At 48.9% G+C, this 27,989-nt stretch overlaps 2 protein-coding genes across 3 annotated transcripts; both read left to right on the forward strand.

The window, feature by feature from the left end:
- The first annotated feature begins 1,100 nt into the window (after nucleotides 1–1,100).
- LOC135233725 (kinesin-like protein KIF24) lies at nucleotides 1,101–15,799 on the forward strand. Its single transcript, XM_064297525.1, has 13 exons — nucleotides 1,101–1,112; nucleotides 1,151–1,327; nucleotides 1,546–1,643; nucleotides 1,874–2,119; nucleotides 2,655–2,742; nucleotides 2,925–3,046; nucleotides 8,419–8,524; nucleotides 9,019–9,090; nucleotides 9,316–9,425; nucleotides 9,764–11,712; nucleotides 12,055–12,568; nucleotides 12,799–12,892; nucleotides 13,264–15,799. The coding sequence occupies exons 1-13, from the start codon at nucleotides 1,101–1,103 to the stop codon at nucleotides 13,390–13,392; spliced, it is 3,717 nt and encodes a 1,238-aa protein (XP_064153595.1). The 3' UTR covers nucleotides 13,393–15,799.
- On the forward strand, nucleotides 15,649–27,264 carry LOC135233145 (ubiquitin-associated protein 1-like). 2 transcript variants are annotated; one of them, XM_064296391.1, is made up of 7 exons: nucleotides 15,649–15,799; nucleotides 19,834–19,878; nucleotides 20,801–20,925; nucleotides 22,008–22,691; nucleotides 23,730–23,909; nucleotides 24,439–24,540; nucleotides 24,936–27,264. In XM_064296391.1, the coding sequence occupies exons 2-7, from the start codon at nucleotides 19,839–19,841 to the stop codon at nucleotides 25,074–25,076; spliced, it is 1,272 nt and encodes a 423-aa protein (XP_064152461.1). In that variant the 5' UTR covers nucleotides 15,649–15,799; nucleotides 19,834–19,838; the 3' UTR covers nucleotides 25,077–27,264. The 2 variants fall into 2 exon arrangements, with proteins under 2 accessions (XP_064152461.1, XP_064152462.1); XM_064296392.1 differs by lacking the exon at nucleotides 15,649–15,799 and adding an exon at nucleotides 15,843–15,952.
- The last annotated feature ends 725 nt before the right edge of the window (nucleotides 27,265–27,989 follow it).

Below are 27,989 nucleotides of genomic sequence, written 5' to 3' on the forward strand. Positions count from 1 at the left end.
CAGCTGGTCAAGGGCTTTGAGGAGGAAGAGGACGAGAGGTATGTCGAGGAAGAGAGAGCAGCTGTTTCGTCCAGGAGACCGCCTCCACGAAGACAGCTGGACTTCAGTGTTCTTTCCCCTGAGCCCGAGAAACGGCGGCTAGGTCGCGACTGCATGACCCCCTGCAAAGCCCAGACCGACAGGGAGACACCCTTCCGCAGCGTCCCAGGCGAGAGGGTGGCGTGCAGACGTAGCGCCCACACTCCAACGGTGACCCCTAAACTGAGCGGTCACACGGACAAGGAGGCAGCCAGACACAGCAGGCGCATGGATAAGGTAACACAGCACAGTGACAGGGAGAGAGGAGAGAGCCGGTGGGCAGAGCTCTCCTACAGGAAGTCCCTGCTGAAACAGGAAGCGGCCCCGATGCACCAAGGGCAACGTTCTCCAGGTTACAACTATGGCCTCCCGATGAGCTCACCTGCGTCCTCAACGAGGTTAGGAGTCCTGCTTCCCTCTGCTTCAGTTACAGTTGCTGCTAAGCGACCATCGCTGTTGTGCCTCACGTGTCTGACTGTTGCTGTTGCTGCCGTTTTGTCCCTCCTGAGAGCAATAGTGTCTTTAGGCCACATGCACAACAAGCTTTCTTACTTAATAGTGTGACCTCATGCTTCGCCGTGTTTGTTATATCTTTTTGCTGTGCTCAAGTTTAGCTTGCAAGGCTGTGAAACCCTAGCGTGGGTAACAATAGAAGTTTGTGTGTTAATGTACATGTTGAAGTTATATCTATTTGTGTGTGCGTGAAATGCATTCATATTTGTGTGCATGTATGTTTTTGTGTGTGCAAACGTGTAATTAATTGATTTTGCGGTCTGTCTGCATGAGTATTATTCTGTGTTTCAACATTGAAGTCGAGTTCATACAGTCAGAATATTTTGCTTCCTTTATTGTTTTAATTGTTGTGTCTTAAAGAATTAACGTGTGTGTATCTGCACGTGTGCGTGTCTTTATGCATGCATTTGTGTGGGTGTATGTGCGCGCGCGTGTGTTTTCACGTGTACGTTTGTGTGTGTGGGTGTAGCACGTGTGTGGTGATAGGTGTCTTCGTGAGGTTTTTGTTAATGTTGCGCCGTGTTGCTTATGTGGCTGTGTGGTCGCACTTTATCGTCAGGGTCCATCGGTTGGCCGGGCAGCAGCGGAGAGGATCCGGGTGTGCGTGCGGAAAAGGCCTCTGAGCCGGGCGGAGGAGAAGAGGGGCGAGGCGGACGTGGCCGTGGTTCGGAATGGGGAGAGCGTGCGAGTGCACGAGCAGAAAGAGGCGGTGGACCTCACCCAGTACGTCCTGCAGGTAAAACACGTCACGTGACTCGCTTATGACATCACAGTCGCAAACCTCCGAATCTCCTCAGCCCATTCAGCAAAAGCATCCTGGATGTGGCCCAGGATGGGATTCAGTTCGGCTGGCAGCAGGCAGAACACGCGTGTGCTTATCGAGAAGAGTTGATTATCCTTGCACCCAAGCTCCAGTGTGTTTTTAAATTCATTCAGTGCTCTTCCTCTCCACAGCATGAGTTTTATTTCGATGAAGTCTTCAGCGAGGCGTGCACAAATGAAGATGTGTACGAGAAGACTGCCTACCCCCTTATCCAGCACATATTCAATGGGTAAATGGCTCTGCTGTCCTTTTTACTTCCTTTATTTATCTTTTATTTATCCCGGAGAAGCAACAAAACTTTGAGATTTGCATTGTCTTTTTGCCTGACCAGTGAACCCGTAATGCAGGTTTATTATGGGTGTCCACCAGGGCCAGTAGTAGCTACACCGGTTGAAAAACGAACGCGGCGCTCAATGAGTCTGAGTTTTTTTTTTTTGTTTTTTTTTTCCCCGTTCACAGGGGGAAGGCCACGTGTTTCGCGTACGGCCAGACGGGGGCGGGGAAGACGCACACCATGCTGGGGTCATCGCCGCGGAGACCGGGGTTATACGCGCTGGCGGCCCGCGACATCTTCGCCCGGCTGGCGCAGGCCGAGCAGAGGCCCGGTCCCAGTCCCGGTCCCGGTCCCGGACCCCTCAGCGTGCGCGTCAGCTTCTTCGAGATATACTGCGGCCAGCTGTACGACCTGCTGGACCACAGGAAACGGTGAGGGCGTGGCATTGATACCGGACCAGGGACCCTCCCTCTCGATTCCTTACAGTGTATAGGACCATCTGATAGATGAATGTGATCTAATGACTCTTTATTTTCCAGTCTGTTGAAAATAGATTTTTATTAAACTTTTTATTTCTCTGTTTGTTGCTCCCTATTTCCTTCTCCCCTTTTCCTCTCTACTCATTGCATGCCATGTTTTTCTCCCTCATCCCCCACATCTCTCCCTCTCCCACCTTTTTTTCCTTTGTTTCTGTGCTTCTAATTCAATTTGTGCTACCTGTCCACTCATTCATCCCAACTTCTCTCTGCACCCCTTTTTACACTCTCCACCCTCTCCCCCTCTCTTCTTTCCCTCCACCTTCTGTCTCTGCCTGTCTTTCTTTATCTCCCTCTCTCCCTTCCTCTTTCTCTCTGTTTTGCTTTCTCACTTTCTCCCTTGCTCTTTCTCAATCTCTTTATATTTCTGTCTCTCTCTCTCTCCTCACTCTTTCTCTATTTGTTTATATCTCTCGCTCTCTGTGTTCAGGTTATTTGCTCGGGAAGACGGTCAGCGTATGGTTCAGATTGCCGGGCTAAGAGAGGTTGGGGTGGAGTCTGTGGCCAGTCTTCTGGAGGTAAGTGCCCCCTCTCGCTGCCTTTTATTATTTCTTTCTCATTCTCTGCCACTCATCAGTCTCCTCCTCACTCTGCTTATTCCCCGCCTCTTTGATAAGTTGCATTTGGCCTAGTTGCTCTTAAGGCGATGCCCCTCTCCTCTTCCTTCTTCACCCTTCGCTGTGGCTCCGCCTCCTTTCAGGTGATCTCCCGGGGCAGTCGTGAGCGGAGCAGAGGGGCGAGCGGGGTGAACTGCGATTCGTCGCGTTCCCACGCCCTGCTGCAGATCCACCTGAGGGCCTGCACGCACCGGCTGGTGGGCAGGTCAGTGCCCCTCCGGGTTCCGTGCACGCAGAGACCGCCTCTGACCGCGATCCCCATTTAACACACAGGGCTGAGGGCTCACAGGTCATAATGACGCTGTGTTTCCCTGGCTGCTGGGTTCCTGATATGACATAGGCAGAAACTGGTTTTGAGTTTCCCCCGAACTGTGACTGATACACTTTCACGCAATATCTCTGTAGTATCTCTTTCCTCCTCTGCCAGGCAGGGGGCGCCACTGAGTCAAGTGTTTTCCAAAGCAACAGAGCAGCGAGACCAGCAACCAGGGTTAATACATAGATGAGCAGGGGGAAAATATTCATAAAGTGCAGATAAATGTACAGTGATTAACAAGTTTATAAATGAAGTCATAAGAAAAAATACACATCGATAAGATTGAAGTGTTGATCCCTCCCCTGTTGCATAAGCTGTATGTTTACAGAAGTGGTCTGCTGCGGTGTTGAGGCAGAATGTAGGTTCACAGTACTGGTCTGTGCTGGGTGTGTTGAGGCAGAATGCAGGTTTACAGGAGTGGTCTGTGCTGGTTGTGTTGAGGCCAAGCGGCCAAAACCAGACTTCGTTTTTGAAGCTCATTTCCTGGTCTTGTTGTTCCTGGTTGCTCACTAGCGCCACTACGGTTGGCTCCAGTGTAGGTGTTTTCATATCCGGTTTCCATGTAAGTCTACGGTACAAATGCGGTCAAAATACAAAGTCAATCATTTTTTCTTATGAGAACAAATAGTCACAATATGTGTATTTTATTCGTCTTATGACTGTCCATGGGTCGATTTCATGATTTATTGTGTCATTTGGGCACTGTTATAATATTTGTTGTGGACCAATGAGGTACAGTTTGCGGAGGCTTAAACTACAGTAGGGGCTACAGTCTATGGTCACTGGGGTGGGAGGTGGCGCCTCTTGGCCTTGATATTGCGGCTCCGACTCATCCTCCATGGTCAACCTGTACGAAGTGAGAAAATGCAGGCATCCCATTTGGTAGTGATTTCATTATGGCGTGTGCTGTTTACAGCTGCACTAGACGACCATAAAATAATCCTCCTCTGAAGTTTTTCGGTAGCCGAGTCATTTTTACTATTTCCTTTGGCCTACTTAACCAAATAATTAGTTGGCAGAAAGCGTAATCAGCTTTCTATATTTGGTAGTCCAGTAGCCTATGCTAAAATAGTTCGCAACTTCGGCTACCAAGCCATTTGACTAGCTAGCTAACCCTAACCGGCAAATATTCAATCTGTCAAACGTGTTTGACGGCTTGTCAGTCGTGTACATTCCGTAAATGTCTGCCTGGGCCATGCTTCACGCATGTGGCTAAGCTACTATAATCCCGATTTTGGGATAAACACTGCAAAATTTTCATTTTCACGAAGCGAATTAAGAGTCTTAAGGTTTATTTGCTGGATAACATACAACACACGATGAAATCACACACACAGAATTTACCATCTTTGTAAGACTGGCATTTAGAAAGGAACGTGTTTTTAGCATTTAAGAGACCGACAAGCTAGGCATTTAAGGCAGTGGTTCTCAGAATCGGTCCTGGGGGCTCCTTGCGTATATTGGCTTTTCTCCATTGGTTTTGATGATCTACAAGAAAAAAAAAAAAATAGCCTAGTAATAATTAGAAATTCAATGTACATTATTTTTGTCTTCATGCACCAGGTGGAAAACTTGCTGTACAAAGTGCGTTGTCATATTTACACGCCTGCAGATCAGTTATTAAAATACTTGGCAGATTTGTTAATCACCGCTGACAGTGTTAATTTTTATTCGGTAAAAAGTGACTTGCGAACGATCGGTCAGCTAGCGTCACCCAGCAAGTGAACACTACAAACGGGGATGTAGTGGCAGTTACTGGCTCATTAACTGCTTGTGACGAAAATCTACGACGATAACTTGCTCGGTTAACAGCAGGTCTACCAGACAGTTATATGAAAATTAGCCTAGTCAAATCACCAGTAGCCTACACATCTCTGATTGATTGACCATCAGTGTAGTCGATGTTCTTCCCCTGTGGTTTATATTGTGGCGGTTACCGGCCTCAGTGACAGGGAAGGGGCCGAGGACGTCCACCCCCACTCGCTCCATCGGGGCTCCCACCACGTAGCGTTGCAGAGGGGCGCGGGAGCGCTTGGTAGGCCCCTTGCATGCCGTACAGGAGTCGCAGCAGTGGACGTGCAGCTCCACGTCCTGGCGGCACCCAGGCCAGTAAAAGCGCCCCCTCAATCGTCGCAGGGTCTTGCTGTTCCCGAAATGGCCCGCCCCCACCGAGCCATGCACCAACCGAGGACTTGGGGGCGGAGCGCTCGGGGAACGAGGAGTTGGAGGAGGTCGCTTCCAAGCCCGGGTGCCTGCCACCACCAGTACAGCAGCCCGTCCCGCAGCTCAAGGTTCCTCCTTTGCCCGTAGTAGGTCTTGAGCTCGGGCCCCTCAGCCGAGACCTCAGCCCATTGCGGCGGTGTTTCTGCCTCCAGCCAGCCCCTCACCTTTCTTAGTGTGCTGTCGGCCTCCTGGCCTTCCCGCAGCTGCTCTTGTGACACTGGCAGCCACCCCGCCTCACTGATGTTAGCGGTAGCCACCGCTAGCTCCACCTGGCTCTTATCTTCCTGTCGCTGGCAGTGTTGACAATCCAGCTCAGCACAGAGACGGGACAAAGCGTCAGCGTTGGTGTGGTGCCACCCCGCCCTGTGCTCGATCTGGAAATCGCACTCTTGTAGCTCTTCTAGCCACCGTGCGACTTGGCCCTCCGGGTACTTGAAGTTTAGGAGCCAGGTGAGCGAAGCGTGATCAGTGCGGAGGCGGAAGTGGCTACCTTGGAGATAGGGTCGGAAGTGCCTCAGTGCCTTGACTACGGCCAGCAGCTCTCGGCGGGTCACACAGTAGTTCCGCTCTGCCCGGCTCAGGGCACTGCTGTAGTAGGCGACAGCTCTCTCTCCGTCGCCTTCCTCCTGAGATAGGACGGCTCCCACCCCCACGTTACTGGCGTCGGTGTCGACGATGAATGGGCGGTGCACATCGGGATACGCCAGCACGGGGGCCTCCGTGAGAGCCGTTCTGAGCCGGGCAAAGGCTTCTGCGCGTTCGGTGGTCCAGACGAACGGCTGGTACTTCTCGGTGAGGCGATGGAAGGGACTGGCAATGGAGGCGAAACCCCGCACGAACCGCCGATAGTAGCTCGCCAACCCCAGGAAGCTGCGCAGCTCGCCTACATTTGCTGGAGTCGGCCAATCCCGCACAGCAGTCACCTTAGCTGGGTCGGTGGCTACCCCTCGCTCACTCACAACGTGCCCCAGGAAGGCCGTCTCCCTCCGGAGCAGCTGGCACTTCCGGGGATTCAACCGTAGCCCAGCCCGGCGAATCGCTGTGAGCACGTCGTGGAGGTTAGCGAGGGCATGCTCGAAACTACTGGCATGTACTAGGAGGTCGTCCAGGTACACTACACAGCAGCTTCAGGGGACGGCCGACAGCACCCTTTCCATCAGCCGCTCGAACGTGGCAGGGGCATTGCACAGTCCGAACGGCATCACGCGGAACTGCTACAACCCTTGCCCGATGGTGAAAGGGGTTTTAGCCTTAGCATCCTCGGCCATTTTGACCTGCCAGTAGCCACTCTGGAGGTCCAGCGAGCAGAACCAACTGGACCCCGCGATGTGGTCTAGCGCCTCGTCGATGCGGGGGAGAGGGTAGGCATCTTTGCGCGTTACGACGTTGAGGCGCTGATAGTCCACGCAAAAACGCCACTCTCCGTTCTTCCGCACTAGGACAGCAGGGGCCGCCCACAGGCTGTTGGAGGGCTCAATGACGCCTGCAGCGGCCATCTCTCTAACCTTCTCCTCTGCCCCCAACTGCTTTGCGAGTGACAACCGGTGAGGGTGCAGACAAACCGGTGTAGCGTCACCAGTGTCAATGGCGTGCTGCACTAGCTCGGTCTGCGTGCATTCCTCATCGCGGGCAGTGAAGAGGTCTGCATTGTCCTTCAGCAAGCGTTCAACCTGTTGGCATTGGTGAGGGTTGAGGCCGCGGCAGCTGCGTCGCCACAGCTCGCGGACAGCACTCACCGTCTCGACAGAGGGGGGGGCAGGTTGTGACAGTGGGGCAGGCGAGCCACGCTCTGTGTTGGTTAGCTGGGGCGGCAGCTGGTGAGGGTGGGCTGAGGCTGCTCGGCGACGGATCCTCCTGGACCTGCGTTTCCTCTTGGGGGTGGCGTGGAGGGCGAGGGTGGTGGCACCGATGGAGAGCCTGGCGTTGGCGATGTCCACCGTGGCACCCCAGTGGACCAGCAGATCCAGGCCGATTATGCACGCATCGCTGATGTCGGCCAGCCAGAACTCGTGCGTCACCACCTCTCGGTTTCCGACCTCCACGCTCACCATCTTCTTGCCCCGCATGCCGAGCCTCTGTCCCGTCACTGACTGCAGCTGAGTGGTTGTTGGGGACCAGGCAGTGTTGGGGAGCGTTCGTGGGGTGGCCCACTCGCTGTTGGATGGTTTGCTCTTCTGCCCTCAAAAGGGCAGGCTGCTCTCCTGCCCTGAAAAGGGCAGGCTGGAATTTGCTTTCGGCTCCCATAATGGAAGGACTTTGCTCGGTTCCCGCCTTCACAAAGGCAGATGAAATATTTGCTTTCGCGAGTGGGACCGAACTGGTTTCAGGCGCAGCAGACTGCTCCTGATTGAGGTTAGGGGACAGGCCCTTCTTGCGCACTGGGCAGTGGACCCACACTTTATCACCTGGCTTGAAGGCCTGCCCCTTGCAGTGCTGGTCTGTGCTGGGTGTGTTGAGGCAGAATGTAGGTTTACAGGAGTGGTCTGTGCTGGGTGTGTTGAGGCAGAATGTAGGTTTACAGGAGTGGTCTGTGCTGGGTGTGTTGAGGCAGAATGTAGGTTTACAGGAGTGGTCTGTGCTGGGTCTGTTGAGGCAGAATGTACGTTTATAGGTGTGGTCTGTGCTGGGTGTGTTGAGGCAGAATGTAGGTTTGCAGGAGTAGTCTGCTGGGTGTGTTGAGGCAGAATGGAGGTTTACGGGAGTAGTCTGTGCTGAGTGTGTTCAGGCAGAATGTAGATTTACAGGAATAGTCTGTGCTGAGTGTGCTGAGGCAGAATTTACGTTTATAGGAGTGGTCTGTGCTGGGTGTGTTGAGGCAGAATGTAGGTTTGCATGAGTAGTCTGTGCTGGGTGTGTTGAGGTGGAATGGAGGTTTACAGGAGTGGTCTGTGCTGGGTGTGTTGAGGCAGAATGTAGGTTTACAGGAGTGGTCTGTGCTGGGTGTGTTGAGGTGGAATGGAGGTTTACAGGAGTGGTCTGTGCTGGGTGGGGTGTGGCTGAATGTGATGGCGTAGCGTCACATGCTCCTTGATTGACAGGATCTCCTTTGTGGATCTGGCTGGGAGTGAGAGGGCGTGTGACACCAGAGACCCAGACAGACAGAGCCGCATGGAGGGAGCTGAGATCAATCAGAGCCTGCTGGCAGTGAGTACACAGTGTTCTCTTAAACATCCTCTGTGCCTGTGATACACAACATGCTCCTGAATCTGCTCTATGTGTGAGAGAGAGAGAGCACAGAGCGTTCTCCTGAACCTGCTCTGTGTGTGTGTGTGCGTGTGTGCGTGTGTGTGAGAGCACGGAGCGTTCTCCTGAACCTGCTCTGTGTGCGTGTGTTTGTGTGTGTGTATGTGTGCGTGTGTGTGTGTGTGTGTGTGTGTGTGTGTGTGTGTGAGAGATCACGGAGCGTTCTCCTGAACCTACCCTGTGTCTGTGAGTACGGAACGTTCTCTTAAGCCTGCTTTGCATGTCTGAATACACAGTGTTCTCTTAAACCCTCTCTGTTCTTTGAGTGCATCGAGCGTTCTCCTAAGCCTGCTCAGTGTCTGTGATTGCGGAACGTTCTCCTAAACCTGATCTGCGTGCTTGGACGCACCAGTCAGCGTTTGGGTTGTCAGCGGCACGACTCCCTTTCGTTTCAGCTGAAGGAGTGCATCCGGGCGCTGGACCAGGAGCTGTCTCACACGCCGTTCAGACAGAGCAAACTCACGCAGGTCAACACCAAAGCCCCGTCTCTCTTACATCTCTGCCATTTCACCCACTGTCAGTGACTGATGTCCAAAATGCTGCAGAATTTTAACAACCGTTCTGGAATACGCTATAGAATTTTAATGATCGTTCTACGATGTAGCGAAGAATTCCAATGAGCAGAACTTAGTTGCTGATCTGAATTTAGTGAGCATCTGCAAAATTTACCCTTTTGATGTTTTTTTTTCCAGGTGCTGAAAGATTCCTTTATCGGGAATTCTAAGACCTGCATGATCGCCAACATCTCTCCGAGTCACCTAGCAACAGAACACACCCTCAACACCCTCCGATATGCTGACCGGTGAGCGCCTACCACGCTTTGTCTTTCATTTATTCACTCACTCCTTTTAGCTTTATGCATTCAGACAAAGGGAATGTGGATAAAATGACATTGTGAATGTATATACATTGCAAATTGAACTGTACTATATACAGTCCATTAATATAACTGGATATTTCCTTGGTGGTCTGATTGAAAGTACCTCTAGGGTGTAATGGCTGTGCCTCATTTGGGATTTGAACCTGCAATAGCGCTACAAGCTCAGTTCCTTAACCATTATACTAATGGGACAAAATGTGATTAAATATCATTCATTTGGTATTCATTTGTCCCATGTCACACCACATGTGCCTGTGTAGGGTTAAGGAGCTGAAGAAGGGAGGAAAGAGTTCCCATAGCCACGGCGGAGCGTGGGGTAAAACGCTGGCCACCCCATCCCCCAAACGCAACAAACACCTTAGCCGGGGGAAGAGCCCGACCAAGAAGGTGAAACTCGGGGTGCAGAGGGAGTCCAGGGGCGCCCCCTCCTCTGTGCCTGCAGGGGTGCTATTCTCCCCCGGGGCGAATCTGCTCTGCTCCACGCCCAAAACCATGGGCGGGGCCAGGCTGGAGGGGGGCGGGGCAGTGGGTGAGGTTCGCCTGGACCACACCACGCCCCTGAGGGGCACCCTGGGGAGGGGGCGGGGCCGGAGGGACAGAGGGAGCGAGCGACAGAGTGAGAGGCGGGAGGAGGAGGAGGACGGGGGGAGTAACGGAGGGGAGGCACGTGGGCAGGAGGCGCGGATGTGGGCGCGGCCGGTGTGGAAGGAGACCGTTCCCTGGGAGACTCTGAGAGGCCACGCCTCCTCCCGGAGAAAGGAGAGGGAGCGGGAGAAGGAGGGAGAGAGGCAGGAGACGGAGAGAGAGAGGCACCTGAGGAGGTATCACGAGCACCTGCAGCAGTTCCTGCCCTCGGCCGCTCTGCTGAAGACCCCGCGGGCCCCGGAACCTCCGGCGGACTCGCTGGGGCCACGTGGCCCCCGTCAGCCCGCTCCTGCAGGGGAGGAGGGGGCCAGCAGGGGGCGCCCCGGCCCCTCGCATGCTCTGGAGCTGGGACACGGCAGCAGGAGCGGTCCCGGGGAGCGAATCCCGAATGCCGTGGACGCGGAACTCAGCCGAGCCCGTGGCGAAATGCAGGAGACGCCCCCGTTTGGGTGGGGAAGGGGTGGAGACGCGAGGGAGCTGGGACGCGATGGGCTCGCACTTCAGGGAGAGGGCCTGGGCTGGGGGGAGGGGCAGCTGCCAGGGGCGGGGCAGGGGGAGGAGCATGACCAGGAAGTCGGCCGGCAAAGGCGGGGTCTTGAGGGCATCGTCGAGGGGCACCGGGACAGACGGACCCCCGTCAGCCCCGCGACTGGGAGCGATTTAGGGCTCTGGGAACGGTGGGGTGTCCTGGGAGCCGGGGATGAAGAGGAGGAGAGCTGGGAGGGAGAGAGGGAAACGGAAAGAGGCAGCGACGGGCCTGCTCTGTTGGGGTGGAGCTCTGAAGAAGAGGACTACAGCGCCTACCTGTCCACAGAGAGCAGCAGCAGCAACAACAACAACAACATCCCAGCGGAGAGGCCCCTATCGCCACCCAGGACCAGCTCCGCCCTGCTGGCTGAGGACCTCAACGACCTCTCCCACGAGTTCAAATGCTCCAACTCCCAGCCTCGGGAGAGGCTGGGCCCAGCCTGGGCGGGAGCAGACCCCTTGCGGCTACATTTCGACTCCCTGCCAAGCGACTCTGTGAACATCGCCCTATCCGCCTCTGCCCCTGCCGTTAGCACGCCGCTAACGGGCTGCTCGAGGAGAGCGAGTGGGAACCCAGACTCCGGAGAAGCGCCGGCAACCTCGTTCGCCTTACCCGGAGAGGCTCCGGCTGCGGTGACATCATCGACAGGGGCGGAGCCACAGGACGGCACGGGGCCCGTGCCGAGAGGTACGGCTGGAGCGGCCACGCCTTTGGGGTCGGCTCCTCCTTCACGTGGCTCCTCCCCCTCCGCAGCGGAGAGCTCCACCTCCACCATGGACCCCCTCTCCATCTCCCTCCTGCAGGTGGAGCGGCAGGCGGCCACGGACTCCTTCCTCCGCCCCAGCTCCTGCTCCCCCTGCACCTCTCCTGAGGGAGACGGTGGAGAGAGGGGCAGGGCAGGGGAGGCTCACCTCCTATTGGAGGCTCTGTTGGACATCCAGACCTATTGGGGTAACTTTGAATCTGCAGTGGCACCAGATGACCAGAGAGGGCAGCAGAGTTTTGACCTAAATTCTGCTCTCCAGTGTATAAAAGGTAAGTCTTATCTGTGTGTAAAGTGTCTTAACATATGAATTTAACTGCGAATTGGGAATTGTATGCTTATATTCCATGGGGAAAATATTGTGCTATTACCATAATATTTTTGTTTTGTTATAACCAAAGATACAGATACAATTGCATGCTTATATTCCATGGGGAAAGTATTGTGCTATTACCATAATATTTTTGTTCTGTTATAACCAAAGATACAGTGTGTTTTATGTATTTAGTCTACGAAACTAGTTCAGGTGAAAAACCACATGTAGAGTGAATTGCAGTTGTAAGAGCTAGTGTGGCTGCAGCGACTGGCTCATGATTGGCTGTTTCCCTCTTTAGGGATGAGTGCCACCAAGGACCCCTCTCTCAGCCTCACCCCATTCCCAGGCAGCTTCTTGGAGACCGTGGCCCAGCCCGACAGTGACATTCTGGGGCTCATAAAGGCCGCAGCTTCCCCTGGAGGCCCCAACACCCAGGACCCTGCAGGGAAGACTGTAAGCCATGCCTCCCTGAGCGGACAGGGCCAATCAGAGCCCTCCCCCACTGAAGCCGGTCCACTCAAACCCACGCCTGTCACAGAGAAAAGCTCAGGTGTCCAGCAGGAGATCTCTGGGGACAGCATAAGGACGGAACCAAAGCAGGGAGAGGTGCGGGATGAGCAGGGTTTGCCCCTCGGGAGGGCGGAGTTGGGACGGCAGGACCTGCCTCACAAAATCCTACCAACAGGAGGCCTGGGGAAGCCGCACTGCACCATACAGGACCCGTCCTGTGACAGCGACCCCTCTGTGACCTCCTCGTACCCACAACTCGCCAGCAGCACACGCCCGAGCAGCGAGAGGCTGGGCCCAGCACAGTATGTTACCCAAATCTCTACTTCTCCTGCTGTCAAAGCCCTTTCAGTAAGCACTGAAGTAACTGTCCTTTCATTCCACTGTAGGACAGGTTAGCAGCCCAATGAAAGCTGTAATGACACTGTCAATCACATGTCAGTGTGAATAAATGTCACTCTGAATCTCATGCTGGTCACCAGTGTCTCTCTCTCTCTCCCTCTTTCTTCCCCTCTCCCCCACCCCACCCTCTCAGGAGGCTGGTGGTTCAGGCGCACTGTGAGCAGCTGGAGGAGATGGATTCTCTGTGCCGCAGAGAGGAGGCGCTGTTGAGCCTGCAGCCCAGCATGGTAGGGCCGCCACTGCAAACACTGGAGGTCTCGGCGGAACTGAATCACAAAAACAGATTTATTTGTGTCTTTAATGCGTTTTTAGTCGCCGTGTACAAATTCACCCTGATGAATTGTGCTTTTTGAAATTTGGGGGAAGGTTATTTGAGAGAATCTATGCAATCTTGAGTATTCACATCTCTGCTCTACTACAGTCATTTTTACCTTTGTAAGGGTTTTATAAGGACAACTGACAATCCCTGTAAAATAAATTCCTTAATTGACAACATTTTAGAGCTGTATTAAGTATTTAATACTCCTAATGGGTTAATGTCATATTAGGTCAGTTTGGTCTTAGGTGTTGCTAATGTAGTGTTGCTCTCTTCCTGTAGGACTTCACTGACTATGTGCTGAAGCTGGGGGAGATCATGGAACTGAAGGCCAAGTGTGTGCGTAGCATGAGAGCCCAGCTGCAAATCTACCTGACCTGCAGTACTGACTCTCACACACTGGCTCACTGACAATCACACGATGGCTCACTGACTCTCACACTGGCTCACTGACAATCACACGCTGGCTCACTGAGTCTCATGCGCTGGCTCACTGACTCGCACGCTGGCTCACTGACTCTGACACGCTGGCTTACTGACCGTCACACGCTGGCCCACTGACTTTCACACGCTGGCTCACTGACTCGCATGCTGGCTTACTGACAGTCACACTGTGACTCATTGACTCTCAAACGCAGGCTCACTGATTCGCACACTGGCTCACTGACTCAAACGCTGGCTCACTGACTCACGTGCTGGCTCACTGACTCACACACTGGCTCACTGACTCACGCTGGCTCACTCACTCAAATGCACTGGCTCACTGACTCTCACACTGGCTCACTGACTCACATTCTTGCTCACTGACATCCTTTGACAAACACTGACTAACTGACGTGAAGGCTTAATGCCAGTTTAGCCCTGTGACAGATGTTCACCAGCTAGTTAACTGACACTCTGCCACATTGACATTCGGACTTGCATGTTGATTCACAAACCCTCATGAGCTGATTCACTGAAATACTGATTCACATGCACGCTCAGACACACTCAAATTGACTGACTAACTAACCAATCGACAAACTTGCCCACAAGCTCTCATTTAGGCTTACTGCCACATTAACTGACACACACACAGATAATCTGTGATATCCACGACTGTTACCAATGGGGTCGTCTAATTCACACCGACAGATGGATAAACATCCTGTTGAAAGGACTGATGTGCTACCTGTCAGGCCTCTCCAGAGCTTGACTAAGACAGGATCAACATCTGTGTTCCTGAGAGTAAACATTCCCCAGGCCCTCCACATCCTGTTCGTTTTCAACACAAAATATTTATGTATGTGTGCCTTCCCTACAAGAGCTAACTAACTGGTGGATAAGTGCATTTTACCTCTGTATTTAGTTCACTTGAACCAAAGGAGAAACAGCTGAGAAATGTATTCCTCTGAATGATGTGTGTGTGGGTGAGAGAGAGAGAGAGAGAGAGAGAGAGGGAGGGGAGGGCTGACTGACAGACAGACTGACTGATCTGCCTCCTGATGACTAATCTTGTCAATAAATAATGTTTTGGTTTCCCATGAAACAACAGAGATATGTTAGGATGACTAAAGCACAATTTCTCTTTTGCCTTTTATACACATGGACATGAAGAGGACTGCATTTTGTAGCTTTGTACCAATTCACTGTGTTCATTTGACTCAATTTTGGGAATGTTCTTCAGACTGAAATTTTCTGTCCAGAAATGGAAGTTAGCCTATTTGTATGGAGTAGCACATGCCTAATTTGAGTGTGACTGATCAAGTGAAGTTGCTTATAGATTTTTGTTAATTCACTTTAACATATTCACAAGATCCCACTCATTATCGAGTGTGGAATTGTTTTTTTAATTTATAAGTTACCTAAGTGCGTTATAAATGGAGTTAGGTAAAACAGTTAAGGCAATATAATGGAAATAGCTATTTTACAATTTGAATCAGGAAAATATTTTTAAAGATTGCAGCACACTCCTTGACATTAACAGCATATAGGAGTATATCCTGCACAATTTTGAAAAAAATAGAACGCTGCGAAGTTGGCTCTTAAACTGGATTTCGTGATATGGTGTAGGTACCATTCGCATGTGGCGATTGATAAAACGTACATTTTAAACTCATTTTTTTATTTGCTTGTTTACTTTAACTTATTTTTGCTCCGTCATTCTGCAGAATTAATTTACATTTTCACCTCCGCCTTTTTGCCCATTGGTCAACAGGGGTCGCTTCTGCAGTAAATCTTCAGGACTTATTTAACTCAGTTATGCTGCAGAGTATGCATTTTGAAGTTGTCAATTGTTAAATTACGCCATGAACCTGTCTGATTTGGAAAATGTACTTTATACTGACTACACTAGAAAATCTATAAAGAAGCCTGATGCTTGAGATCTTGAAGTGTTACCTTGTTAACATAAATATATAAAATTGGACATGATTGTATAATTAGGTATTGTATATCATTATTAAAATGAGATATTTAATACATTCATTTTGTGATTATGTTGCGCTTTGACTAAAAATATCGTGCCAACTTTTATTTGTAACGGAATATGCAGGCGTATGTTGGGGGTGGGGACACGGGTAAAATACTGCACACCGTGCTTTCTTGTCTCTCAGCTTGCACTAGCTAGATCGCCTGCCATTGACTCAGCGTGCTGTCGTTCATTTGTCATAGATGACAAGCGGGAACGAGAGGTGGGGAATCGGGCGAACAAAAATGGCGTCCCGCGATGATGCAGGAAATAGATTTCGGTTTCATTAAAACTTGGCTGAAAGTGCATCGCCCGGAGGGTTCTTCCCCGGAGGCATCGGTAAAAAACTTTGGAGACGCAAAGACACAGGTGAGAGGGTTGTTGTGAAATATATTAGTAAGTACAGGAGCTGTCACCGAGACACACTGCCTGCGAACAAACTTACCACCAGCCAGCTTGCATTGGACTCCAGTACTCTTTGTGCGAGTGTTTATGTCGCGAACTAGTTCTGTCTGGCTTAAGGTAAGCTATGTGCTATTCGACGTGCATTGTTGGTATTGTATTTGAACCTACTAGCGAGAATGGTATTATTTAAGCATACAGCGGACCTTGGTGGTGTATAACTGGTATTTATTTGGAGTTAGCTAGCTGTCATATTTGCTAATTTAGCTGATTGGTGATCAGTGAAATAACTGAACTGTTATTTCATACTGGCGTCAATTTACTGCCTAGGTGAAGTGTCACCAGGTTCCGTTAACTGGTGGTCAGATTTGCTAGCTGACACGCACGAAGGGAAGATAAGAGAGGCCACATTAGCTAGCAGTACTAAGTAATAGCAGCTGTAAAGCTTGTCTGCCATAGTGAGCAAAAAACACTTAATTCCGTCAAATTAGTTAATTTAGCAATATGGCTAGATAGAAGTTACGTGTTCCAGAAAGTACGTTTATTGATCATTAGGGTAAATCGATTCTGGCAACTTTAATGTAAAGTTGGCCGTAGACATGTTTACTGGTTTGCTATCATATATCGCTGTTACGTGTAGAATTAAATATTAGCTAGTTAAAGACGCAATGACGCTACACCATTGGGAAAACATCCGTTAGCTTATTTGCAAACGAGCTGCATATCGAAAAGAAAAAATGTCAAATATTTGAATAGTGAACTAATATGGTTGGTCTAGTTGACTAGGTAACTTAATATCAGAACCCATGGGTCGTGTACATTTAAAATGACCAAACTTCGCTGGTCTTGTACAGAAAGTGTAGGGTATGTCACTTGTTACCTCGGTGTCGTTGGCCTGTAGTTGAAGCTGGCTAACCAACCGATTTGTTCATTGCGTATGGTTGGGGTACAGACCAGCAGTTACTGAGACGAGAGCTGCATTCCTGAAGACACATGAACAAAACACGTGGCCCCCAACTCTGCCACGCCCACTTACAGTACAGGCCAAAAGTATGAGACCACCAGTGTTTTTTAAAACCTAAGGTAGAGTAGAATTCAGTTAATATATGCACATTTACTGAATAACAAACCAAATCATAAACGTTTTTTTAAAAAAATTTCTACCTACAATAACACTAAAATATGAGTTTTGCTTAAAAAATTTTTAGACTTGGCTTTCCTCAAAATTGTCTCTTTTAGCTTGAATTACATTTTAAAAAATGATTGGAAGTCTGTCCAATCATTTTACAAATGGGGGGTGGGAGGGTGGTGAAGGGTAGCACATACCAAGGACTTTTCGCAGATACACATCCTTTTAGACCAGCAGATCGTAGTTGCCGTTTCACTCTAGTCAGGGGAACTGGCTTCTTTCTAGCTGCATTGAGTGCTTCCTGTAGTCGTGGTGCAGTTTTATGACAGCACTTGCTAGACAGCACAAGATTTGCCTTCTGCCTCTTGATCTTCCTGGTATTCTCCTGTTAACATGACCGCCTATCAGCAGGAACCTTCGGACTGTGTACTGAACACTGCACCTGGATATCTTAAGCGTCTTTGTAATTTCTCACAGCTAATAACCTTCTTGCCACAATGTCTACTTAATTATACTTTTGACCTGTCTTGTATATTTATGCTTTGTCTTGTATAGTATCATATAGACCATAGATATTTATCAGTGCTTGACCCATTTTCAAGGAAAAAATGTCAGATTGGAGGGGATCATCTAAACACCTTTGTTAACGCAGAAAAGCCTTCTCAAAATCGCAGAGGTGCTAGATATTATGCTCAAGCTAGAAATGTTTCGGTAACATTGTTTTGCAGACTGGTGGAATTTCATCTCTTTCACAAATGCAACAATAGCTCCATTCATACTGGTCAGGCAGTCAAAAGTATGCCAAAATGCTCAACTGACATGTCCGATAGCAAAAACTCCCACTTTGCTATATGCAGCTGAGTCACTAACTTTAGTTCAGTGGTGGTGGAAAGGACCTACACTATCCATTGCTAGCACAGCACCAGTCATTTTCAGTCTGCTCTAGCCTGCCTGGAAGCATTCTGTATCATAACATTACATTATTACATTACAGGCATTTAGCAGACGCTCTTATCCAGAGCGACTTACACAACTTTTTACATAGCATTTTACATTGTATCCATTTATACAGCTGGATATATACTGAAGCAATGCAGGTTAAGTACCTTGCTCAAGGGTACAACGGCAGTGTCCTTACCCGGGAATCGAACCTGCGACCTTTCGGTTACAAGCCCAGTTCCTTACCCACTGTGCTACACTCCATCCTTCATAAACACATCATTGTTGCTTTTATTTTTGATATATATATATTTTGCATATTTACATAGTCAAGCTTCATGTATCTATTGCAGCTGCAAATGCCTCTTCCGCTGTGTAGCTCGATGGGAGGATGCCTTCCCCCTTCAGTAGATTGTGGGAGTAGTCTAGAAGACCTCAGACTGCGCATTCACCCAAAATAGGAATTTTGTGAAAAATGCAATATATCTCTTTGATTACGTGGATATTTGTCTGTTCTAATTGAACTGCAGTCAAATTCATAATAAAAAGATGTAATTTATATGGGATGGTCGGATTTTCCAACTGGTGGACCTTCCCAATTTACCTAGATGACGATAGCTAACTAGCCCATATGAGCTGAGAGAATTGGGTTGGAATCTTATTTTCCAGCCTTACATTGTTACTTTGTAGTATATCAGACCCATAGCAAATTCTCAGGCCATCATGGCCAGCCAGCTACTGACGCTAAACATAACTGAATTTACTTGGCTAACAAAAGCAGCTAGCTAATGTTCCTGAATGCCGACCAGCCACTTGGTTAGCGTTAGGTTGGTTAGCCACCAAGGCGACCTCTTCTTTACTGCACATCCGAGCTGAAAACACACCACTGTAGTAGCCAGTCCGTTTCCTCTTCTTCTTCTTCTATTGGCCACATGCTTTTCGGATACACCCCGCAAAGAAAAATGGGTCACGCCGAGAAACGTCCCAAATACTTTTTAGAATAAAAAATGCAGGCAGAAAGGCCTTTAAGTTGTTTTATTATTTTTCCTTAAACATATTAACACAATGCAGGTTTGGCTTGTTGTCATTTGCTTTGTCTGTGAATTCTTCATTTTCTTCCAAATAGTTCTCCTGGCCTTGTGTCCAGACTTTCCACCGAATTATCATTTTCTGAAAGCCGGTTTGCTCCTCGTGCTAGCTTGTTCCAAATGTGGAACAAGTAACTGAATACATTTTTAAAATTTCACCAGAATTACATGTCCGATCTACAGCTGTAGCTCATGACCTTATAAAAATGTCAGATCCTGTGAAATGATGGGATCAATTATGAATAATTAAGAACATCTAATTAAAGCCAATTAATAATTAAGTTGGGATTTGCGAATAGACTATCGTTGTATACCCCCTACTCTAAAAACTCAGAGGGACCCTTCCTGCCCTCTCTCCTTGCCTCCACTGTCTGTGTCCACCTGTCACTTCACATCCGCGAATGACCCAGCCCTGTCTGAACCAATGAGAGTCTCTTATGAACAGCCCAAAGCACCCCTTGCTGTCTCTCAACACGCACACACGCACATACACACACACAAACACACACACACACGAACATGGTAAACAAGCCATTGCCTTTGGAGTTGGCAGAGCCTTTACAAAGATGTCTCACGAAAGAAACGTTCTAGTAATGTGTTTTTATTGCTCTGGCCTGCAGAAAAAAATGAGTTTGTTCTGTTTTGTGAGTACAAATCATGCAGTTCAACAGCCAGCACTAACTTCTCTTTTCCTGTTGGATACAGATTTTTACACATTATATTTTAGGGTGTGCGTGCATATGCGCATTGTACAGATCATTGAAATTCAATTTGCAAACCTGCATAAGAGTTTCTTGGGTGTAGTGATTTTAACTAACTCAGCGGGTGTGTGGTTTATCTTTCAGAATAAATGGCTGGATGGAAGTCTGGGTCAGATTTTCAGAACTCTGGTGAGTTTGGTGCAACCCTGTCACCTTGAGGAGCTTTGTGTTCTGTGTATTGCACCTCTGGTAACCTTCAGTCTAGTCTGTCATAGTGCGTTTCAGCTGACTAGCGTAGGGCTGATGCCACTCCAGTCTGCTTACACATGTCCCCATACTATAATGGAAACATCATTTGCATGGTGACCACTGACTTAAACTGTGAGCCTTTGTTTCCTATGTGTCCCACAACTGAGCAGCCATGGCGTTTGTCTGAGCTGTACCACAGCCAAATCTGCTGTTTGTTGCAGTGTGGTAGGTAGGGAGCTTGCCAGTTTGAGTCCCTGACAGGACACAGTTACGACTTGGAACGTACGGCACTTAACGTGTGTTACTGGTGCAAGGCCTCAGTATTCAGTGTAGTCTCTTTTTTTCTCATGAAACCAGGAACTGGCAAGTCTGAGCATCTTTAAAGAATGCTGGTCATGTGGGCTAATTTTGGTGTGGACAAAGGAGTATTCATACTCTATCCAAGCTACACACCAGTTATGTAATATCGCTGATATTGCAGTCACAGTTGGCAGGAACTACAAATCTTGCTGCAGATTAAAAAGAATCTCAATTTATATGAGCGTTTTTCCCTTCTGCAACTAATGGGGCCTTCAGTCGTCGCATAAAAGCTTGCTATCACTCAGTATTTTGTCTAAAGTATGAAGCCATTCAGTATGACAAATATGTAATAATCGAGGAAATCAGGAAGGGGCGCTGTAGATAACATTTAACTCTGTTCTACCTGTGTTAAACATTGACATTCTCTGGTTCCATTATAGTTTATGTATGGAAGGACTTTGTTATGCTTTTTGGCTGGTGAATCTCCCTCTTATTGGCTCTTTAGTATATCTCTTTATTTTTCTTTTTGTTTGCTCCTATTCTCCCTCTCATCCGTCTTCAGGACAGTACAGCTACCTGGACGAAGTTCCCTTCAAGATTAGTGACGGGTTCAGGTGTCCGGCCAAAGTGGGTCTCCCGGTGGGGTTCTGTGTCCCAGACTGCACCTCTGCGTCGGCCCAGTTTGAGGTGAGGAGCGGCTTTCTCCTTCCTCTGCCCTGCCATGCAGTTTAGACATGCACCATTTCAACACAGCAGGATTTAAAGAGGAAATTGCCCATAGACATCTATTCTGAGTTGGTTGCTAATTAGGGTGCTAAGTAACGGCAACCCACAAGTTCCTGTTTTAAAACCTGCATCCAGTTCAGACCCAAGAGACCAGGAATCAACTGTGTATTCAATGGCTATAACGGATCAATTAATTGAAGAATAACAATGAAAACCTGCATAGATTGTGGCTGTCTTGGATCAGGGTTGATGACCACTTCTATACAAAATTAAGATCTATCTATTATTGCTGTGTAAATCATTGTTAGGAATAAGGGTACCACCTTGTGGTCATTAAAGGTTACTGCTGTTATTGCATCTTACATTACTAGCATTTAGCAGAAGCTTTTATCCAGCGAACTTACACAACTTTTACATTGGATCCGTTTATACAGCTGGATATATACTGAAGCAATGCATGTTATGTACCTTGCTCAAGGGTACAACGGCAGTGCCATACTCAGGAATCAAACCTGTGACCTTTACATTACAAGACCAGTTCCTTACCCATTATACTACACTGCCACCAGCAATCTTCCACAGTGGGTACTCCAGAATATTGTATTACTCTTAGTATGAATATGATGTTTTTTAGTTTAATAATGTTACAGATTACATTATTAAAGGTTAAGTTGTTAACCGTGTCAGTACTGGCTGTAGTGTTGCTCATGTGTTCAGTGCTGGATGACTGTGTCTCACTGCTCAGCAGCAACCCCTGCTGGTCACAGCCCGCTTGCCCAAGTGTCTTCTGCCTCTTGTCTGTGCGAATTGTGGACCGTAGTATGAAAAGCTCGGGCTCATCTGTGTTGGAGAGCTTGGGGTCGTCTGCATTCTCCCAATTTGATGGAGGAGGCTGCAGCAGTGAGCGTGTGAGCAGGTGAATCTTATTGGGCATTCCAAATTTGGGCGAGGAAGGGGAGGGGATATTTAAAAAAGTTGAAAGTGTTATTTCAGGAGGTCAGTGGGTACAGATCTCCTCTCCTCTCCTCTCCCCTCCCCTGCAGTATGACTTCTCCTTAGAGCGGCGGGTGGTGCGATGGGGGAAGGAGCTGGAGGAGGCACGGGCGACCCAGGAGAGAGAGCGGCGAGAGGCGGAGTCCAGCAGGACGAGGCGAGCGGCGTCAGGGGAGCAGGAGGCGGAGCATAGCGACGGGACCCCGCCCCGTCGCCACTTGGACGAGAAAGCCCCGCCTCCACCCGCACTCAACCCCGTGCTGGCCAGGTTGAGCCACAGCGACATCCTCATGCCCCTCCCCGCCCCCAGCTTGGCCCCGCCCCGCCGTCCCAGCCCCCCCGGCCTCCCGAAGGGCTTCAACCTCGCTGACTTTGAGAGTGCGGAAGACCCTTTCAACAAGCTGGAGCTCAAAACCCTCAACGACAAAGAGGAACTGAGGAGCATCTTGCTGGTGCAGGCCCTGACCCCGCCCCTGCCCCCGCCTGTCAAAACGGACCTATACCACAGGACCAATGGCCTGGTGGCCCCTCCCAAACAGGAAGGGCCCGGGGGCCGGCTGGACGCGGGACCTCCCTGCAACATCCGCTCTCTCAGCTTCCCCAAACTTTCTGACTCCGCCCCCAGCCCCACCCCACGGCACAACCTGTTCAACGGCACCCCGCCCATCACACGGCGTGCCCTCCCCCAGAAAGACATCATCGCTCGCCTAGCCCACGACGGCATCCTGAAACGGGTGAGTTCTCCGGCCTCTCCACCAGGGCGCGAAATTAACTTATTCACCCCCTGGCCGGAGTGGCTTGTGGGTTCTGAAAAGTCACCAGCCATTTTCAACTTTTTATCGGCCGCATTACCTTTTACAATATTACACAACCTGGTTGGTTACCCACCAAAATGGCTGCTAGAATTGTAAAATCTTACCAGCCGCAATCAAAATGTTATCTGCATTTGACTGGTGACAGGTGTTAGTTTCACACCCTGCTCTTTCACACCCTTCACTTCCTCATGTTGGTTCACGAATCCTGGCCTCGCTTAAAAGCATGGTGCGTGACTGTACTTCCCGCCACGCTGCTGTGACCGAATGTTCCTGATGCGAGGCATGCAAATCTGACCTCCCTGATTTGGCTGGATTCTGGTAGCGCTTGCTCTTTCCTGACGTATCCGTAGCTCTTGTAGGTTTCTGTGCTTTGCTATGTAAATAATTGAACTATGTAACTTTGTTTTTCAGTTAACGTCGGAGGCAATTCAAATCTCTGGATGCTCTAGGGGTTTCCTAAAAACAGTTGTTACCAGCCAATTGTACCTTTCAATCCGTATTTTGAGCAAATTCAGCAAACAGTAATAATGTATTACCATGTTTTCTAGGTATCAGTCAGGCTGTAATGTAGGCGACAAAATGTCTGTGGGAATTTGGCCAGTAAGCCAAGAGTGCAATATGATACTATTGCAATTTAGGTCATACTCTGCAGTCCTTTAAATTTGTAACCCTAAAGTCCTGAGTCTGAGTCCTATTATCTGGATATCATTTTTATTACATTTTTCATGTATGTTTGGGATGTCACATTTGTAGTACTGAATTTGCCTGGCTGAACTCCTGTCTCCCTTTCGGTTTTTTGACGTGTGAAAGGCAGTTCAACCAGCCAATCAGAAAAGTGCAACTCTACTGTTCCTCTCTCTGGGCTGGGAAAGATGAAAATGCTGTTGATAGGTGCAGCGCGGTATCATTTGCTATCACTGACCCTGTCCACATCTCTCTCTCCTGGCTCTGCTGCAGTCTCCGCCCCTCCCGGGCACTGGGCCCGCCCCTCGACCTCCTGGTGTGGTGGGGGAGGGCGGAGCCTTGTTTGGACTGACGCCTGGAGAGAGGCAGTGGGTGGAGACCATCGTGGCCATGGGCTACCCCTACGAGGGCGTGCTGAAGGCCATGCAGAGGCAAGGTCAGAACATGGAGCAGGTACGAGCCACGCCCACCTTACCACACCTGTGACTCAGCTGAGAGAGGCGCTTACCACAAGGCCGGGCTGTTTTAACACCATTTGATTAAGTGACTGCAGTAGTACTAGCAGTCTGTGACAAGAAAGCTTATATCCTGTTGGGGCGATGGTGGGTTTAATTTGGCTGGGATAGTTCCGCTTACAGCTGCATTGATTCTTCACAATACCCCCGCTGGTAGTACGATTTGGACTTTAGGGTGTAAATTAGTCACTGGTGCTCCTCTTGTACTGTGCGTGCTGTGTGGACTGTTAGGTGTAAAGGTCACATGGTTTTTAACCCTTTAAGATGTAATTTTGCAAATAAAATCGAATGCTCATAACTGAACAATGGTGATATTACAGTCACTACTGGTTCGTAATAGCAGTGGAGTTCTAGAATGCTGACTTTATACTTCTGGAAAAACATTCCGGAAAGCCTCATATTCCAACGGTTAAAAACTGGTAATGCTCCGTCTCTCCCCCTGCCCCTGGTGTGGCCCTGTGCGTCAGGTGCTGGACTACCTGATCGTTCGCGCGCGGCTGTGCGAGCGAGGGTTCGACGCAGGCGCGGTGGAGGAGTGCCTGGAGATGTGCCAGTGTTCCGAAGAGAAGGTCAGTGAGTTCCCGCACTGCAGCGTTCTGCAGTTTGCACTGCTCGACTGAGCGTGGCGCTGTTTCCGCGTGAGACGAGAAGAAAACGCGAGACTGTCTATTGACTTGTTTTCCACTCGCAGTTCTTTCCTAATTTTTCTGTAAGAGACGTCCGTTCTTTCTCTCGTCTCTTTCTCTTGCCTGCGTCCTCTCACTCGTTCACCGACAGGAGTGTGAGGTGCCCGAATGGCGTGACCTTGATTTGGAGATCTGCCAAAGCTTTGAAACGAAACGCGACTCACTGCAGTTTCCCAGGTCCTCTCCTCTTCTGTATGCTCTTCTCATTCCCCCTCATTTTCCTCTTTCCCTCCCTTTCTCTCCTCCCTTCTCCCCCCCTCTCCGCTCCTCCCTCCCAGGCCCTGGAGTTCCTGCAGCTGGCGTCTCGTTTCGGGGAGATGGGTTTCGAGAGAGACGCCATTAAAGAGGTGCTGCGGCTCCACAGCAACGACCGGGACAAGGCTCTGGAGGAGCTCATGACTCGAGCAGCCACCAGCTGAGCTCCGCGCCTCTGGCTCCGCCCCTCCCCCCCCCACCCCCCACCTCTCCCACCTTCGCCTGCCGAGGTGTGACTTCACGACCGTCCCCTCCGCCCTGGCACGAGAGAGAGAATACAAAGGAAGAAAAAAGGAAGCAGTGTTAAAGGAGATGCAGAGTAAAGAAAAAAAGAAAGAAATTTTTTAAGTCACTGAAACACAAGATTTGCTTGAAAACAGAAGGGTGCGTAGGCCAAACCGAAAGCCTGACCTGTCCCCTCTCTGGAGTTGTCTAGACGCAAATCAACATGGTGAAAGAAATGGAGAAAACAAGCAACAAAAAAAAATAAAAAACGGACAAGAACACTCAACCAAGGAAATGGCGTCTGGCGCTTTGTGGTGGCGTATCGCCATCTGTCTCCTGCTCTGTAAGGAGGGGAGGGCCGAGAAAGAGCCGGAACTCCCGGCTGCCGTGCTGCCCTCACCTGCCGCCAACTGCACCGGCGGGAGTCACGCAATGCAAACCTGATAAGGAAAATTCAGAAGTGCCCTTTCTGTTCGACTGCTGATTCACGGTTCTCCTTTTGCCATTTTGTTATTTTCTGCCGCACGGCAAATAATCATTTCATCTTTTTATTTTTCTTTCTCTCTGTTTTAGGAACTGCGTTAAGGTGGACACAATTAATATAACTAAATAAAAGAGAATATGGTATAATATCTTCTACTGTGCCTTTAGCACTTACACTGGAATGGACTACTAACAGAATGCAAAGAGGAAATACAACTATTAAGCAAAAGCCAAAAGATTTGAGAAACACACTTCAAAAAACACTACGTGTCACAAACACGTGACAAACTCAACTGCACAAAGTCACATACATTTGAACTGTATAAGTGAGTACACGCTCAAAAACATTTGTTTACAACCAAGTGCTGTGTACGGTAAAAGAGGCTGATCGGGACGAAAACTGTGAAAACTGCTTTAAATGTTTCTTTCTATCTTTACGTTCATGCTTTGTATCAAAATCTTAATTTTGTGTTGGTGTACTGCCAACCTCTAGTGCAATAGAAAATAAGATTGAATCACTGTGAGGCAGAGTTGGCCTGGTGATGTTCCGTGAGGACTGGGATGCATTTGAGTCTGTGTCTCCCTGCGGCACCCCCTAGGCCCATGGAGAATGAATAGATAGACTGTTTGAGGTACTGGAGTTGTATGGCAGTTAGTGATCTGCTTGGTGTGCTAGCTGTTGACTTTAAATGCATCTCAGATGTTTTTGTCTGCAGGCTTCATATCAGAATGGAGGCTGGAAAACAATTAGGATTCCTGTTGTTTTTTTTTTTCCTTCTTCTAAAAGTGGAACTGGATTTATTTTGTACCAGTCACAACTTCCTGTTTTAACTCCACTTAATGAATAGCACCAGTGTTAAAGTTTGATTCGCATGGTCTTTTGAGCTGTGGGAACTGAAAAGAAATGGTTTTTGTGCAAAAGTGCCACTTTGCAAATGTTAACGGTTTCCTGCTGGTTTTTCTGCTGTTTTGAATTTTGAAAGCACACCCCCAGCATGTTAAGGTTCACCGTTGTTGGACAGCGTTTTTCTTCTGTGGGTCGTGTTTGGACAGTCGGCGTTCAGAAACTGTGAACTGGGTCTGCTTCGGTTTCCTCAGAAAACTCAGTCGCTCGACTCACACAAATGCTGTGAGGTTCAGTTTAAAACAAATGAATAAGCCTGACACAAAAGCAACTGACTTTCTCATAAGCTGTACAACCGTAAATATCTAAATTAGAACTGAGATGATCTGAGATATCGGTGGTCCCAAGGGGTGATTACACAATTTGGTGATAAAATTGGATGCGATAGGCCACTGAGTTGAAGCCTGCACCGGTTCTGTGCAGATTATTGTTTTATAACTTGCAACATGTGGTCACTGACCCCGTTGGTGACATACTCCGGTTAAAGAGATGGAAATATTTGTTTACCAATCATTATAAACTGTGCTGGCATTGTTGCATCAGGCCATCTTGTGCATCAGGCTTATCTTGTGCATTTATTCTGCTTTTTTCCGGTTTTATCTTTGTTGTTCCTCACCGCCTGGGTAGCCGATTGAATTATGTCGGTACGACAGCTGGAGCGATTTTTTTTCAAAAGCAGTGATTCCATCAAAATGCCCAAGCTCCCTGTTTTTAATAAAAACCAGTTGGTTTATCAGTGATGTTGTCTGAAGGGCTGTGTTTGTTGGAGGAGGTGCTTGAGGGATTCGTCAGAATTGGAGTAAACTGTTGCAGATGTAGATCTGAGAAGGCCTGTTGTCTCATACAATGATAATTTGCTGAAGTACACAGTTTTGTCACAAATTATGTGCCAAACCAGTGTCATTAGATAGGCTCATCTATTATGTTTTCTGCTGCTGTTGATTGGCTGAGATTAACGCATAGTATATGTTAACTGGTAATATTAACTAATATTTGTCTTTAAATATAAAACTTTAAATTATGTTGCGGATTGCAACGTGATTCGCATGCCAGTCATTCAAAAGCAAAAGCCAGGCACTCTGAAAAGGAACTACAATAGATGCCTTGGCTACAACAGAACATGATTTTACAACACCTAGCAGGTAAAGTACATGTTTTTTTGTGTCTTAACCAGCCAAGGTGTATCGCAGTGCACAAGAACCCATCTTTGCAAGTAAAGCAGGAGTTTGTACTGGTTATAGCTGTGTATTTGCAGAAGAAGAGAGAGAATGTAATGGCAAGATCGTATTCCTTGTGTCTGCTTTCAGGGTAACTCATTGTTTACAGTTTTAACACACACGCACACACCCACACACACTGTAGATGAGAAACAGCTGGAGCACTTCCTGAGAGGAGATATAAAGCATCATCATAGTTTATGGGGATGGGAAGGAACCTGCCACATTTCAAAGGAAACATATTTATC

This window comes from Anguilla rostrata, chromosome 10 (assembly GCF_018555375.3).
Source record: "Anguilla rostrata isolate EN2019 chromosome 10, ASM1855537v3, whole genome shotgun sequence".
NCBI lineage: Eukaryota > Metazoa > Chordata > Actinopteri > Anguilliformes > Anguillidae > Anguilla > Anguilla rostrata.